The following is a 16,388-nucleotide window of genomic DNA, read 5'->3' as shown; positions in this document are numbered from 1 at the left end:
TTTAAAAATTTTTGATAATTGCTTACCCGAAAATATGACAATAGCTGTAAGTAAAGCGTATTCTGCATTATCGACTTTCATCGAATACATTGTTCGACAAAAATGCAAGAGATCTTCGATGGTCTCCCCCATGCCAGCTAGATTATAGCTATCTCTGGAATATGGCTGATTATTTGAGAAGAGAATGGAATCAGTTTGATAATCATATCTCCTGGCCATTCTGAACATCATCACCTCACTGGAGCAAGCCTAAAAAACAAGATTCGTTAGCGTGAATACAGACCAACCTACCATCAAATACCTGTACGTACTTTCAGTAATGCTATCTGATCCTCCCGAAGAAGCTTATCGAAACCTGGTAACCTCTTTGCGAACTCAACGATGAGCTGGACTGTGAGAATGGTTATCTCAGTGATATGCCTAAATCTGACTTCGCGCTGGTCTTCGTCTTCCATGGGTTGGTTCTGAAACGTGATTAATGTTTGTAATTAGTGCTAAAAACAAGGGCCGCTATTTGTATGTCTGGCCTCGACAGTAGTAAGTGTTGTCTGAATTCATTGAAAACTTGATAATGTTGTAAATAAGATTCTTCGGAACATTTCGTAATTTTGTAATAATAGATAATTAATAAATTTTTCTTTGGTTCTGATTACTCAATGTAACTTTCGACGTAGTTTATCGAGGAAACAGCATATCAATGAATTTATATGTTTATACGGTAATAAAGTATAATATTCGTTTATATACGAGCAAGCGAATCCAATTTATATAGTCTATTCAAAATAATAGTGAACTCACGTTATCAATATGTTTAGAATCAAACAATATTTTCCTTCGTCTCAAGAGAAACAATGCCGTCTAATACGTTCAAACATGTATTCCAATTAGCCTACGAAAGTCGTCCGGTTGTTGCTGTTGTCAAACGTGTGCAAAATTCTTCAAAATATTTGTTACAATTACAGGTTATAAACCGACAAACCTTTTAACCCTTTACTTGTTTTAATCAATTCCCAATCGCTGCTTATTATTACTATTCTGATTGAACATGTCGAACAGATTGTGTTTCTAATCAGTTATTTTGAACAGGAACGAGATAATGGAGGCCCTCTCTTGCAAGTAAAATTTGTTAAAGAAGTAAGCATTTTTACTGTTAGGTCGCTATGATTTTAATTGAAATATGTATTAGAATGTTGTAGCTGCACTGAATATTACTATGGGCATAATCACTAAAATATTTCAAAAAAATGAAAAATATAATCTTGGATTCTCAGAAAAGAAACCGTCCTCATACGAAGCGGGTGACGAACTGAGATCAACTTGATACTAGATCTATCAAAGATTGAATATATGAAATCTATAAAAACAGTGAGTAGTTTTTATAATATAAACTTACATATAAACGTAATATAGGATTTAAATAGTGTAAAAGATAACCCACGAAGAAGTCTAATGAAACTACCAGACATTGCTTTTAAAATAATACAATTTTTAAAAGCATATAATAAAATCAAGGAGGACTTATTACTTCAATTTGTGTATTTAGATGAGGCATCGATATTTCAGAATGGGTCATTGGATTACTGATGACAAGCTAATAAAAATAGCGACAAGTTGATGGAAAAAGGGAAACGTTGGTATTACAATTGATTAGGTTTTATTAGTCAAAACATTTATTCATAATTTATTGCAGATATATTCTTCTGCATGCTGGAAACAGGGATTTTTAATAACACCTTCGGTTTGGATGAACTCATTCAGATATATTGAAGAAGAAATTGTCAAATAATGAAACTGTGAACAAATGTTAGATAGATTGGAGATTAACAGCTTAGTTATTCACTTGAATGAAACTTTCTGAATATGGGATTATGACTCATTTATATGTACTATAATGTTAAAATAAATAATATTTGATAACATTTTTGTTTCATTATTTTATTTAAATTATAATTATATTATGTCAGAGTCAAAATGAATTAAAACTTAAGAACTAATGCGGTTATTTTGACGTAATCAATTTAGATGATCTGAGTTGACTGTTTTATTAAACGGACTATATGTACATATTCTTGAAATATACATATACTTTATAAGAATTGGCAACGGGTCAAAATCAAATTTTAGTCCGTCGTATGCCACATGCATTGACGTGAGTAGACTGTGAAGTAGACTGATGGCCGTGAGCAACTTTGATGTACAAACTTAACAAAGATTTATTCTAATATTAGTTGGATGGTACAGACAATTACAGCACAATTACTTACCAATATCCGTTTGACATCTTCTTCTGAAGGATGCTCATACTCATTCTGAAAATAAACTAGTCGGTGGATGAGTTCTTCTTGCTCTGGTGAAATCGGCTTGACACCGTTCGATTTTTCGCCATCCGAGAGCTAGAAAACAAAAGAGAAAAAAATGGTAAATATTCATCCTTTCATTACCGACAATTATGAGTTTGCCAGTTGATGAGTTCGCGGCATAAAAACTAGGCATGATGCCATTGAATCGTTTCGGAAAACAATATGGGGAAAGTTCCGTAATTGCATGTTAGGTGGCTGTTGAACAGCGATGATATGAAAATAAATTGGAAGGCAACTAATACGATTTTAATCGTTCGAATAATTCTCCGCGTCTTGGACTTTCACACAGGAAAAATAGCGAATTCCTTCACGATGTAGAAATATATTTTTACTTTTGTTAACAAAAAATCCCAATAACTAACATATTCTCTTGATTACACTACGGAAGTTTAGAAATAACATATTTTTAGTTGACATAAAAAATACTCTGATACATTTTTAAATAAATAGGTTGCTCATAAAAAGAATCAACAAAATTACTAGTTGCTTATCAACTGTATATTTTGTAAAAAAATTGGCAGACTTGTTTTATGACAACAAATTTACACGGCCAGTTGTTGATTTCTTAGAATCTTCGGTCATTGCTTTTATACTGAATATACTCTAATCTCTTAAATATGGGTTTATTTCAAAAATATATCAGTTTATAATTCAGTATACTTTGTAACGTTCATAGTACAGTTACTAATGACAATAAAATAGCAAGTAGAACATATATGTCTATTTAACAATGGAGTGCTATCTGAACTTTACGGCAGAATGGATATTCTATCCGCCAAAGTTTCATATAAAGACGTACATTATACTCTTAGACAAAAACTATTGGAAATATGATGGAGGAAGATTGGAGGTCTGGACGTTCCAAATCTACAACAAAGCAGGAATTAAGGCTATCGAAACGAAATCGACCTTTAACTATGTCTCAAATTATTGGTACTCAAAATAAAACATGAAAAACGCCAGTATCAACTAAGAATATAAAGAAATATTTACTATCTGATGGCTTAAGAGCATGCGTAGCAGACGAAAAACCGACAATAACTAGTACTAAATGAGACTGAAGTTGACTAAAACACTTAAAAACATTATGAATTAAAATCTGAATATATGTTATCTTAAAATGCTTCTGGAAAAATGTGATTCCTTTTGGAGTAAATATAATTGGCCGAAGTTTATTTCTTTTTATCAAGATAATGATCCTGAAAATTCTTCAAAGCTATGTTAGGGTTTCTTAGAGCAAGACGAACTGCAGAAATTTTGCATATATTGAAACACATACACCAGTTCCACAAAATGGCCAATTTCCTATCGAATTAGTATGGAATGAACTTGATAGAAAAGTGAAGAGTGCCCATCGGCACATCAGCATAGTTGTGGGAATATTTACAAAGTGAATAATATTTATTAAGTATTTACAATAAAGATACTGGACTTCGAATACTCCGGAGGCCAAAATTTAACGAATTTTTTTTTTTAAATTTGTATTAAACATATTTAACTAACTTTAACTAAATGCTGTTGAGGTTTGATTAAGATTCCGTGTAATAAGTCTGTTAGTTGAATTAATTTATTGTTTCCAAACTTTATTTTATATATATTAAAGTCTCCTTTTTACCAACGATGGTTTATCTAGACTAGACCTACAGTCTTACGTGGGCTCCGAACCACGGTCCTCGGCATTAAGCCAACCGACTGACGAGTGACCAAATTACAAATCATTCCAGAAGACATCCTGTTTTCACCAGTCTGGTTACTTGGGTGACTGGGATCATTTTCTTTGTCGAATTTTACACTCTTGCCTAGAACATTCACAAATTTTAAACAATAAACATAAATTTACGATCATGCCCCAGCAGAATTCGAGCCCGCGCCTATCGCAACATTTTCAAACTTTTGAACGATACTGTATATATATGATAGTTGACAATTTATATAATGGATTTATATTCGGTTTACCACAGTCTTTGTTCTTGTTCCTATTTATTCAAAACGTTTCTGGAGATAATTAAATTCGGATCTGATAATGGTTTGTTTTGTAATTTGGGCTAATATATGAGATAATAATAATTTAATTTTGATTAATGGTCACCGCTAATGACAACAGTTTATTTTTGGCTTTAATTATGTTAAAGGGTCGTGAATACATACTCAAGTGATATTTTAGGAAGCGAAATTAATGACGACCTGAACAGAAATTTAGGTTAATTTATATAAATTATTAGATTCTTTCGCTCTTTGCTTCTGTAGGAAAGGAATTTAAGACAGCAAAGAGCTATCTTTCACGAAAAAATGTTGTGTTATATAGATATATTAGGTAACAGGTTAGTTGATAAGGCCCCGGCTTGACACATAGATGGCGCCACTAGAATTAAATCCATATGTTTTTTGGTTAGCCCTAACCCTTAAAAGATGCATGCACAAATTTGACAGCTGTCGGATCATTAGTTTGTATTAGAATTATACCATTTTGAGTGAAGCAACTTTTGTTATTGTGAAAAAACTGGATAAAAAGGAATTTCGCATGTTCGCGATAAAATATTTCTTTTTGAAAATCAACTATCAAGGATTGGTATGCTAAGTTTATATGTGGTGAACTGAGCACCGAAGACGGTGAACGCAGTGAACACCCAAAAGAGGTTGTTACCGACGAAAACATTTAAAAAATCCACAAAATGATTTTGAATGACCGTAAATTGAAACTGAACGAAATAGCAGACACTCTAAAGATATCAATTGAATGTATAGATCATATCATTCACGAGTATTTGGGTATGAGAAGTGCAAAGTGGATGCCGCGCGAGCTCACTTTTGACCAAAAACAAGGACGAGTTGATGATTCCGATCACTTTTTGAAGATGATCAAGCGTAATAAACTCGAATTTTTGCGTCGATATGTGACAATGGATGAAACATGGTTCCATCATTTCACTCTGAAGTCCAATCGACAATCATCCGAGTGGATTTCACACGATGAACCCGCTCCAAAGTGTGGGAAAACGCAACAGTCGGCTGGCAAGATTATTCATTGGTTACCTTGAAAAAGGAAGGATCATCAACAGCGACTATTACATAGCGTTATTGGACAGTTTGAAGTACGAAATCGCCGAAAAACGGCCGCATTTGAAGAAAAAGAAACTTCTGCTTCACCAAGACAATGCACCGTGTCAAAAATCCATGAATTGGGGGTTGAATTGCTTCCTCATCCACCGCATTCTCCAGATCGGGCCCCCAGAGACTATTTCCTATTCTCAGATCTCAAAAGAATGCCCGCTGGGAAGAAATGTTCGTCGAAAGAAGAGGTGATTGCCAAAACTGAGGCCTATTTTCAAGCAAAGGACAAATCGTACTACAAAAATGGTATCGAAAAGTTGTAGGGTCGCTATAATCAGTGTATCACCCTTGAAGGGAATTATGTTAAATAAAAAAAAACTAAATTTGCCAAAAAATGTGCTTTACTATGGTAGGCTGGGGACTTTTCAATTGACCTGTTATGATATTTATTTATTGTATGATAAATTCCATATGGAAATATATTGAGTTAAAAACAAGAGTGTCAATCCATGCTCTTGAGAGGACGACTGCTGCTGTTAATCCCTATTGCTAGTCTTTTCTTGCAATAATATATTGTTTAGCTTGCTCCATCCATCCAATTCCAGTTCTTTTCTTTTCTTCTTTATATGTTCCTTCCAGCGAAGTTTTGCATCGAGATTCATTCCGACATATTTAGCGTTGTTGCTATATGTAATGATAGTATTATTTAATGTTATGGGTCCTTGTACGGTCTGTTTATAGGTGAACTGCACATGTACAGATTTACTTTCATTATTGTCACTTGCCTGTTGTAATTTTCGTGAGGCTTCTTCACCATTGTCTCCGACAGCTATAATCGCAGTATCATCAGCAAATGTAGCCATCGTAATATTTTCCGTTTGTGGTATATCACAAGTGTAGAGTAGATAAAGCATTGGTCCCAGCACACTTCCTTGTGGTACACCTGCTTTAGCTTGTTCTGTTGTAGAGTAAGCTTCTTCTTGTTTGACTCTAAATTCTGGTTATAAGGTATGATTTTAATAGTTCGGTGTGTTGTTTTGGTAGCATTTTCTGTAGTTTATAAATAAGGCCTTCATGCCAAACCTTATCGAAACCTTGTGCTACATCTAAAAATATAGCTGAGCATACTTTTTTACTTTCGTAGGCTTTTTCAATAACATCTGTTATTCTGTGGACCTCGTCAATTGTTGAGTACTTGTTAATAAATCCAAACTGGTGTGTTGGTATTAGATTTTTTCTCTCTATGATCGGTTTTATTCTTTTCAGCAGGTGTTTTTCAAAAACCTTAGATATCACTGGCAGCAGTGATATAGGTCTATAGGCTTTTATTTCGTTTGCTGACATCTTCCAAATATCTGCGACATGTTTTAATCCAAATGCTGATTACTTAGATTCATCATTCGCTTTTTTCATATATTTTCAATAAAAAATAAGTCTTTAAGATATTGAAATTGCGTCAAAACTAATTTAGGACTAAAAAGAAACAACAAAATTAAGTGTTGGCAACTGTTTGCATTATCTTCCACCCAAAAGATCGATATCACCACAGAAGTATATGAGGAATTCGTTCACTTTTCATTCAACAGACAGTTTCAAACTATTGTAACAACAATTGTTGCATTTTGTTGCAAGCAGATAACTTAACTTTTAATATGATCTTGGAGAGAAAAATGCAGAATTTGTCTTAGGAATTGCATTGAATTGAACAACCTCAACATTCGATGCCAGACTGGAACAGTGCACAAGCATTGAAATCATATAAAATGATAAAAGGTGGGGCGGATTTTAAATGTAGTATTTGTAAAATAATAACAAAATAACTTGGTAATAATTTAGTATAAAATATTTGCAAAATAATTTGGTATAAAATACTAGCGTAATAGTTAAATTGAGTCTTCTGACACAGTTTTTATGTAACTTTTGTATATAATTGTAATTATTTCTAATTCTCCAATCCAAAATCTCTATTATAAATGGAGGGGTTCCTGGCTTGATGACTGCCACTCGGCGACCTTCCATAAACTATGAATCGATAACGATAGCGAAAGAACAACAAAAAGCGCGTATAAAAACGTAAAGAAAGACCTTTCGTGTCCGGCCCGAATAAGAACGAGCGCGAGGCAACATTTTCACTCGCTCCAAACTCGTTCGCTTTGTTAATTACGGCCGCATGTCCCGAAAAGAAAGTCATTTCTCGATAACCATCTTTCCATTTCTTTCTCGCGGCGCAATACAAAAATGGTACGCCGGACCGCGCCCATTCAATTTCCATCTCGGCCTGGCCACCAATTTCGCGTCCATGAAGAGAAAAAAACCCGATTAGCAACCGGTTATTTCGGGATTTTTAGTATAACATCATTCAGAGAAGTTGTTCTTTATTTACACCGTCTGTGCCGGTCATCAGATTCTATTGATATATGCGAATGGTTGGAATGAAAGGCTTGTTGATGAGCAGCGAAACAAGATTAAATCTGTATCGAATTATTTCATCTGCAATTTTTACATTTTAGATATATGCTGTAGCGTCATCATTTGAAAAAAAATCTCATTATTACCATCGACTTACGTATGGACACAAAGACGCAATCTAAACTAGCTCGCTTATTCCAGCTTATTTGGTAGATCTACGACCTTTTCTTCGAGTTCTTCAAAAAATCATTTAACTAGTTTTCAGAAATTATGAAGAATATAAAATGAGAAGTTAAATCCCAATAAATGAAGAACCATGTTCTCACTGTGGAACTGCATGAGCTTCTGCATACGCACAGGAATGTTTGTTATTTGAATTTCAGACCAGCTGATTATACACTTAAACGTAGCAGAACGAAAAACCTGGCGACAAATCAGAACAGAAGAAATCAAGAGAAAATTCAACAAGGCCACAAAAAAGCTGAAAGAGCTAATAAATAAGGAACAAAATCAAGGAATTCAAAACTATTTAGAAAACTTTACGCCAACTGATGCAATGATTCTCTCTGGAAAGTAACAAAAAAAATTAAAAAACCTCAACAACATAATCCACCCATTAAAATTGACTACAACACCTGCATTAGGAATTATAAAGATAAAGCGGAATTTTTCTCTAAATATTTAAAAACAGTATTTAAGCCGTACCCGTCTGAAATATCCGCAACAGAAGAAAATAACATAGTTGACTTTCTTAACACTCCGTTTCAAATGGATATGCGACATGAGAAATTTACTATTAATAAAGTAAAACAAACAATCACTACATAGTATAAAACAAAGTCGCCTTTTTTGTCCCTATATCCCTATGTACGCTTAAATCTTTAAAACTACGCAACGGATTTTGATGCGGTTTTTTTCAATAGATAGAGTCACTCAAGAGGAAGGTTTATATGTATAATACATGCATAATATACTAAGGCAACATTGCTAATTTTAGAGGTTTCTAACGTGATGTCGTAAATTAACCTATTTTTTTAGGCTTATTTAGCAATTAGCAAAAACGCTGCCTAACCCTACGAGTTAGATCAAATTAATGTACTACAGTATTGTACACCATAAAAAGGTCTACAAAAAAGTCCGCGATGGTATATGTTTATCTTTTAGGGATAACCCACATTAACCATTTTTATTGTTTACTTTTTACGTGAGAAAATGGCTTATTTACGAAGCTATTTTAAGCAATACGGCATTAATCCTTATCGAATTAAGTACCTTAAATACAGTGTGCAATTAATATAGATCAATATGGTTCCTTACAGCATGTAAATTAAACAAATATTTTCGGAGATATTACAAATTTAAAATTTGCGTTTAAAAATGTGTAATGTAATAAAAATTGTATGAATTTAGATATTCCAAAGATAGCAGGAAATCTTCATAGTAAGTATAGGGGAAGAGGAATTGTTTTACTCCAAATTTAATGCGTGCAGGCCAAGGGCAGTAATGAATGAACCAAAAATACTGGATCGATTTTAATCATGTTTTCATTGAGTGACATAGGCATATATATTTTATGCCCGTGCAAAGTCGGAGCGGGCCGCTATGTTTTTATATACAACGTTCATATTTTTTCTGTAGTGTATTTAATTTAGTATCAGCATTGCACCCGTGCGAAGCCGGGGCGGGTTGCTAGTACATAAATAAATCAATTCTAATTCTGGTCCTAGTTTTGACCTAATAACTGTAAGTATCTTAAAAGAGCTGTCAAGAAAGTGCATCAAATTAATAACATTCATATTCAGTGCCCTGCTAAGACTTAATTACTTTCCTAGTATTTAGAAAGTGGCTCAAATCACTATGATTCTTAAACCTGGGAAAATATCAAAAGACGTCTCCTCTTATCATCCTATAAGCCTGTTACCCGTGATTTCTAAACTATTCAAAAATTTATACATTAAGAGACTCAAAATAATCGCAGAGGAGAGAAATATTATTCCAGACCATCAATTTGGCTTCCGTAATAAACACGGCACAATAGAACAACTAAATAGATTATTCAACCAAATTAACAAATACTTAAATGATAAAAAATATTGCTCCGCTGCATTTCTCGATATTTCTCAGACCTTCGACATGGTGTGGCACACCGGACTACAGTTAAATTGAAAAAGATTTTGCCCCATACGTACTCTCAACTGCTGAAATCCTACCTCACAGATAAACATTTTATTATCAAACAGGGTGACGAATACATTGACCTACACCCAATATATTCGGGTGTTCCTCAGGGAAGTGTTGTTGGCTTATTATATCTATTGTATACAGCTGACCTACCGAACTCAAGAAACATTACTGTTGCAACATATACTTACGATACAGCGGGATGTAATATCAGCCACAAGAAATCTCGAACTTCATCTTAACAAAATCGAATTGTGGTTGGAAACGTGACGTATCAAAGCAAATGAGACAAAATCTACCCATGTGATGTGATTCACCCTTTGTAGAAGAACATGTCCCTCAGTAAAATTGAATATTCATGAACTTTTCGATCGACGTTTGACATGGAAAAAACATATAGTTACAGAACGCAAACAGCTTGGGCTTAAACTAAACCAAATGTATTGGCTGATAAGGCTTAAATCTAAATTATCATTAGATAATAAGGTTTTGTTGTATAAGTCAATACTTAAGACAATTTGGATCTATGGTATTAAACTGTGGGGTCCTACTGTAGGTAAATCTAACATAGATATCCTCCAGAGGTTCCAGAATAAAGTGTTGCGACACATCGTCGATGCCCCATATTAGGTGTCCAACAAACTGATTCAGCGCGATATCCCCATAGAACCCATAACGAATGTGATTCGGAGTGTTAGCGCGAAGTACTCTGAAAGACCATTAGTGCATCCTAATGCACTCGCCAAACAGTTAAATGTGCGCGATGACAGTAAAGTGCGTAGACTCAAACGCAAACTGCCATACAAAGTGCTTAAAAGACACATAGAGTGAAATTTAATAATCTCTAGAATAAGTTAGAATAGTTTTTAGAATAAGCTGGATCTTCTACATGTAAGGATGGTTATATTATATAACTGAAATCATATAATAATACTTATTGCCCACGGGCAGATTGTTGACGTTCTAGGAGATTAATAAAAAAAATGTAACAGAGCGTTGCTTAAACAAGATTCAATGCAATTTCCGATAATATAAATAGTGCGTCTATCATTAAATCCTACATTGGTAATATAATTGAAATACATAATTTGTTTATTCACAAATATTTTATCTGAACCTATCGAGAAGGAAAATATGACTATATTGGCATCAGCATTGGAATTAAATTGGAATCTCCCAAAAAAAATAGAAATAAGTACAAATATAATATTTTTTTCAAAGGAAGTAATTTGGCGGGTCCGAAAACAGAAAATTATAACAGGTGATTCTTCGAAGATTCTTTCGAAACCGGTACAAGAATATATATAGTCTATTCAATGTTTTTTTGTACATACGTCATCAAGATGTTTAATGTATTGCCTGCCGCAATTTGTAAATTCGTTTTAGAATAAGACAACAATTTCCCTCTCACTTTATTCTAGTTAAAAAGAGACACAATGCTGTCTGATTAGTTCAAACACGTAAACGAATGAGCCTGTCAAAGTCGTCCGGTTGTCAGACGTATACAAAATTCTTGAAATCAATAGTGACAAGAGGCTAACCTATAAACTATTGTGGCTGTATAATTAACTGTAGTTCTTAGATGTACTAATGTTAAAATAAATTATATTTGTTAACATTTTTGTTCAATTATTTTATTTAGATTATAGTAAACAAGAATTGTTACATATCTTTTCATTATTCTGCTACTGTTACTATGTTGTTATCTCAATGTTATTCAACGTCACCAGGAATCTATAGTCTATCCAAGGTAACAGTGAACAATGAACTGTAATGTTAAAATATATTATATATTATAACACTTTTGTTTCATCCTTTAATTTGCATTAGAATGTTGTAATATATAAAAGCTAAATTAAACTAAAAGACAAGAGTTACATGCGGCAACATTGTCACGTTTTGACGTCTTACATTGAGATGACTTTAGTTCACTACTACTTTGGATAGACTATATTTTAATTCATTAGCGAATGATATCTTGATTTTTCAATTGATTGTCAAACTTATGTTAGCAGATGCCAATATTTTAAAATATAATTAATGATCTGGAATATCCTCCATTGCAGCAACAAAAATAAGTAAGTGTTGTTTGTTTTAATGGGTGAGGAAAGTCAGTATCATTTCATAGAGCCATTTTACATATACTTTTACTAAAAAGGTGGAAACGTTTTCATTATTGATTTATAAAGGGGATATGATTTTTATGCATTATATTTAATAATAAACAATTCAGCAGATTCCCATTTAATATTATATTATTGGGTTAATGAGATAATTTTTTTTTGTATTTTAAGTTGCTTCATACAAGTAATTTTTTAAAAATTCCCAGCAAAAATGTACCGGCTTGGTCCGCCATCTGGTGATCCAGACGCGTAAGATTTTGTTACCACTTTATATATGACATTCTATGTCTAAATAAAACTCTCAGAATTCATTTATACATCCAATAATATAATTTCATCACAAAAATTAAAAGTAAAACATGGAATAAACAACGTAGGACGTGTATAGAAACAGTTGACCATCTAGCGTTTTAAACAATCATAGTATCGTTTGCAAAAGACATATGATATTATTTGTATCACTTTAATTTCATTGCAAATAAAATCAAGGAAATGCAACTCGCAGGTTAAATAGACTCATAGGCGGCCAATAAGGCTCTTTAGGTCCTGTTCCCACAGATATGGCGTCGGTGTCGCGTACACAAAGCCTACCACGACCGAATCGACCGATTTGTCATTTGCAGCGCCGCTTCGATCTGTTTAATATCGCGAAACACGCGGCTGATCGTGAGAAAGTCGTACTTGATGCAATTATGCGTCGACGTACCGCAACGCACAAATGACGATTCTGACGTTTACGGTGATGTATGTGATCGGGGTTCATGTAAATGTTATTTTTTATATTAAACATATTCAAAGCGGTTTTTCTTCGTTCGCGTTCTTATACCATTTATACGCTATAAACTAAAATATATAATAATAATATTAGTAAAAATTTAAATCCGCCACAGCACAATGCCTCATTATTACACTTGTTTTCTGTTTCGTATCATTAATTGCACAAACTGCAGCTACAGCTATTTTCTCGTGGAATACAAAGAGCATCCAGAAGAAGCAAAGGAGTTTGAAGACGCGGACTTGAAGTAGCTGCTGGAAGGAGATTGTTGTCCGAGCAAGAACTTTTCTTGGGTCTTGAGAATGGAAGTAGATTGGCTACCACATAAATTAAAACCTAAATAGGTTGAACGGCCTTTTTTCACATGTTAACAACTGCAACTGAAAGACTATCACGTTTTAGTCGCCCAATCACTGGAAAAGGCGATGAAATCCGTTAAAAAATCTAGTGAGATAAATGTATCAACTGTGTCAATATTTATTATGAGTTGAGTTTAAAAAACATGATCGAAAACTTTGAATAAGGTGATACTGAGAATACGATGGGACTGGAAATGGTTCAGCATAAATTACTACTAATTCGTGAGATAGCTGAGGTCGGTTAACTAAATACATTGCACCTGACAAATGAATGATGATGTCTACTAAACGGTCTCAATGTTATTAAGTTGATTTTGCGGTGAATCAGTTTCTCAACAAAACAAAAGGAACTCCGAGGTTAAAGAAGTTACATAGCGGCTTTATATAATTAGTATATATAATTAGTTATTAATATTAGTAGATATAATTAATATTAAATCGCATCCGGTCTATTTTTAACCAATTTCATGTTGAAGCTTTGTTGAAGCTTTTTGAAGTGTGAACAAAAATCTTTTCAGTCAATTGCAACATGTGAATACTGGTTATTTCGACGTTTTAAAAGTGGTGATGTATTTCAATATCCTAAATAACGTAGCTGAAACAATTATAATTAAACAACTAAAGGCAATGAACTTCATAAAGCAGATGCTAAGCTAAGATGTAATTACAGATCAACTGGAAAGCCAACCTATTGGCCGACTGATCCAGAGTATTCATAGAGAAAAAAACATCCAACTGTATGGAAGTCGAAGAAAACTTTGACCTACGTTCAGATTCCACACCAGTGATACTGACAATGAGTGAAAATATAATGCGAAAAGAACAAAACCCAAAGTTTATAAACAAGAGAACAGAATGGGAAGAATTTGTTGAAGAATTGAACAATCGAGTTCAAATAAATGGGTCCCTAAAGATAGGGTAACAATTAAATTTTGAAGTTGACAAATTCATTATAGATATCCAACAAGCTGCTTGGAATAATACTCCAGGAATTAAAAGGTCAATTAAAGGAATTAATTATCCGAAAGAACTCAAGGAAATGGTAGCTGAAAAACGAAAGTTACCACAAAATAACAACAAAATAGAACGTCTGAAAATAAAAATAATTTAAACAATATAACCCAAAGGTCGAAAAGGGAAATACTGTAAATTAAAAACAAATCCATAAATAACTATCTGAAAAATCTAGTAGTTGACAAGAAAACAGGGAAAAGAAACAATTAAAATGGGACGTGTTAACCCACCCGCCGTATTCTCCAACCCTTGCTCCTTCCGATTACTACTTGTTTAGATATATTAGTTGTATTGAGGAATACATATTGATGTATTTTCTCGCACTTGTCTTGCTTGTGAATTAATCCAAGTACAAATGAAAAGTAGTAATAAATCAATTTGTAATTAAGATTGTACTAAGCATATCTAATAGAGATGTTTAAAAATTTTTTATGACCTGTCTGAGCAGCGCTTCACTACTTATGAAGATGGTTCAAAAAGATGGGAGAAGATAGCGGCTATCAATGGACAATACCTTGAAGAAATTACATTTTGCCGATTTTATCACAATAAACTTCGAATTTAAAAAAAGTTCCTTATAACTAATTAATAGGCCATAATATTAATGAAAATATGAATAAAAATAAAATATTTCCATAACAGAATGAAACATTTCAATAATAAAACGAGTAGCACAAAAAATTACCTCTGGTTCGGACTTGATGACGCCCGGCGGTGATCCATTGGTCGTACTGTTGGGCTTGTCCTTTTCCTTCAGTGCTTTTTTCTCTTTCCGTTTGACGGCGCACTGTACCTCGGGAACGACACACTCCGGTCTCATGCCCACGGTCAGACATTTCTTCAGGCGACACTCTTGACATTTCCGTCGCATGTACATGTCAATGTCGCAATTGTTGCCGTACTTACACTGGTAGACTGCATTTTTCGTGATGCTCCGTCGGAAAAATCCTGAAAATGTACGTTTAATCAATTTTACAGTGTCTATGCGTGATAAACAATTCTAATGTTTTATAATAACAAAGAAGTATAATTTTAATTATATTGCTTGAGTCAAGAGTCAATAAAATTCATTTGTATTCGTTGACAAAAGTTGAATTTCTCGATATTCAACATTTTTAAAAGAATTATCAATATATTATTATTAATAGTTGTCGACTGACTAATTTATCTATAGTGACTTACAACTAGATATATATCTAGCATTGGCTCTTATTTAGTCTCTAATAAAATAAGAATTAACGCCGTTTTTCAGTGCTTTCAGTGCACTTGCAACACTTCGACATTAACATTTGCTGTATTTTAATTCGAATTTTTTTCATATTGATATGCTCATTCCCACAAAGTTTGCTATCAAGATTCATCCCAAGGTACTTAGTAGCATTGTTACTGTATAGGATAATAGTATTATTCGTATTTGTTGGTATTTGAACGGTTTAGTTGTAGGTGAATTGAACATGCATTAATTTACTCTCGTTAACGTTTATTCTCCATGTCTGGGTCCACTTATTTACATTATTACTAGCGTGTTGCATTTTTCTGGTTGCTTCTTTACTATTATCTCTATAATATCAATAATCATTATGGCAATATCATCAACAAATGTAGCCATAGTAACATTTTCTATTTGTGATATGTCTTTGGTTCTTTAATTGTTGGGTAAGCTTGTTCTTATTAAATTCTAAACATACTGGCTGAGAGTGTAGGAGTTTAAGTGTTTAACGTGTTGCTTCGCTAATATTTTATCCCTTATGCCAGTTTTTATCGAAGGCTTGCGCTGCGTCCAAGAATAGAATGGATAAAACTTTTCTCTTCGTAGGCTTTTTCAATAATCTCAGTATTTCCATGTACCTGGTAAATTGTTGAGTGCTTGTTTATAAAACCAAACTGATGCGCAGGTATTAGATTTTTCTTATCTATGATTAATTTTAATCTTCTTAATTCATTTTACTACAAGATATTCAACATGAGTAAGAAATATGTGCTAAGAAGTTACCTTACATGTTGTTTTAAAAATATGTTGATTTTAATTTAAAGAACGAAGAATTTCCTGATTGTCCTTCAGCATCTATCGATGAGTATACTACGTTAAACATATTAAGATTTTTTAACCATTTTA

At 33.3% G+C, this 16,388-nt stretch overlaps 1 protein-coding gene across 5 annotated transcripts in view; it reads right to left on the bottom strand.

The window, feature by feature from the left end:
* EcR (Ecdysone receptor) overlaps positions 1–16,388 on the bottom strand; it is a 604,745-nt gene that overhangs the window by 6,637 nt on the left and 581,720 nt on the right. For 4 of the 5 annotated variants that reach the window (XM_076409505.1, XM_076409506.1, XM_076409507.1 and 1 more), the window contains 4 exons: positions 14,958–15,220; positions 2,265–2,393; positions 312–464; positions 27–249 (listed from right to left, as the gene is read on the bottom strand). In XM_076409505.1, coding sequence (XP_076265620.1) covers positions 27–249; positions 312–464; positions 2,265–2,393; positions 14,958–15,220 — 768 coding nt within the window. Of the gene's footprint in view, positions 1–26; positions 250–301; positions 465–2,264; positions 2,394–14,957; positions 15,221–16,388 lie in introns of all 5 variants that reach the window. The other variant, XR_013006503.1, reaches the window with a different exon arrangement.

Source organism: Rhynchophorus ferrugineus, unplaced genomic scaffold (assembly GCF_030347505.1).
Source record: "Rhynchophorus ferrugineus isolate W39M unplaced genomic scaffold, kcgeb_rfMv2 rfM7, whole genome shotgun sequence".
Taxonomy (NCBI): Eukaryota; Metazoa; Arthropoda; class Insecta; order Coleoptera; family Curculionidae; genus Rhynchophorus; species Rhynchophorus ferrugineus.
The sequence above is the reverse complement of the archived record's forward strand: the minus strand, read 5'-3'. Positions and strand labels throughout refer to the sequence as shown.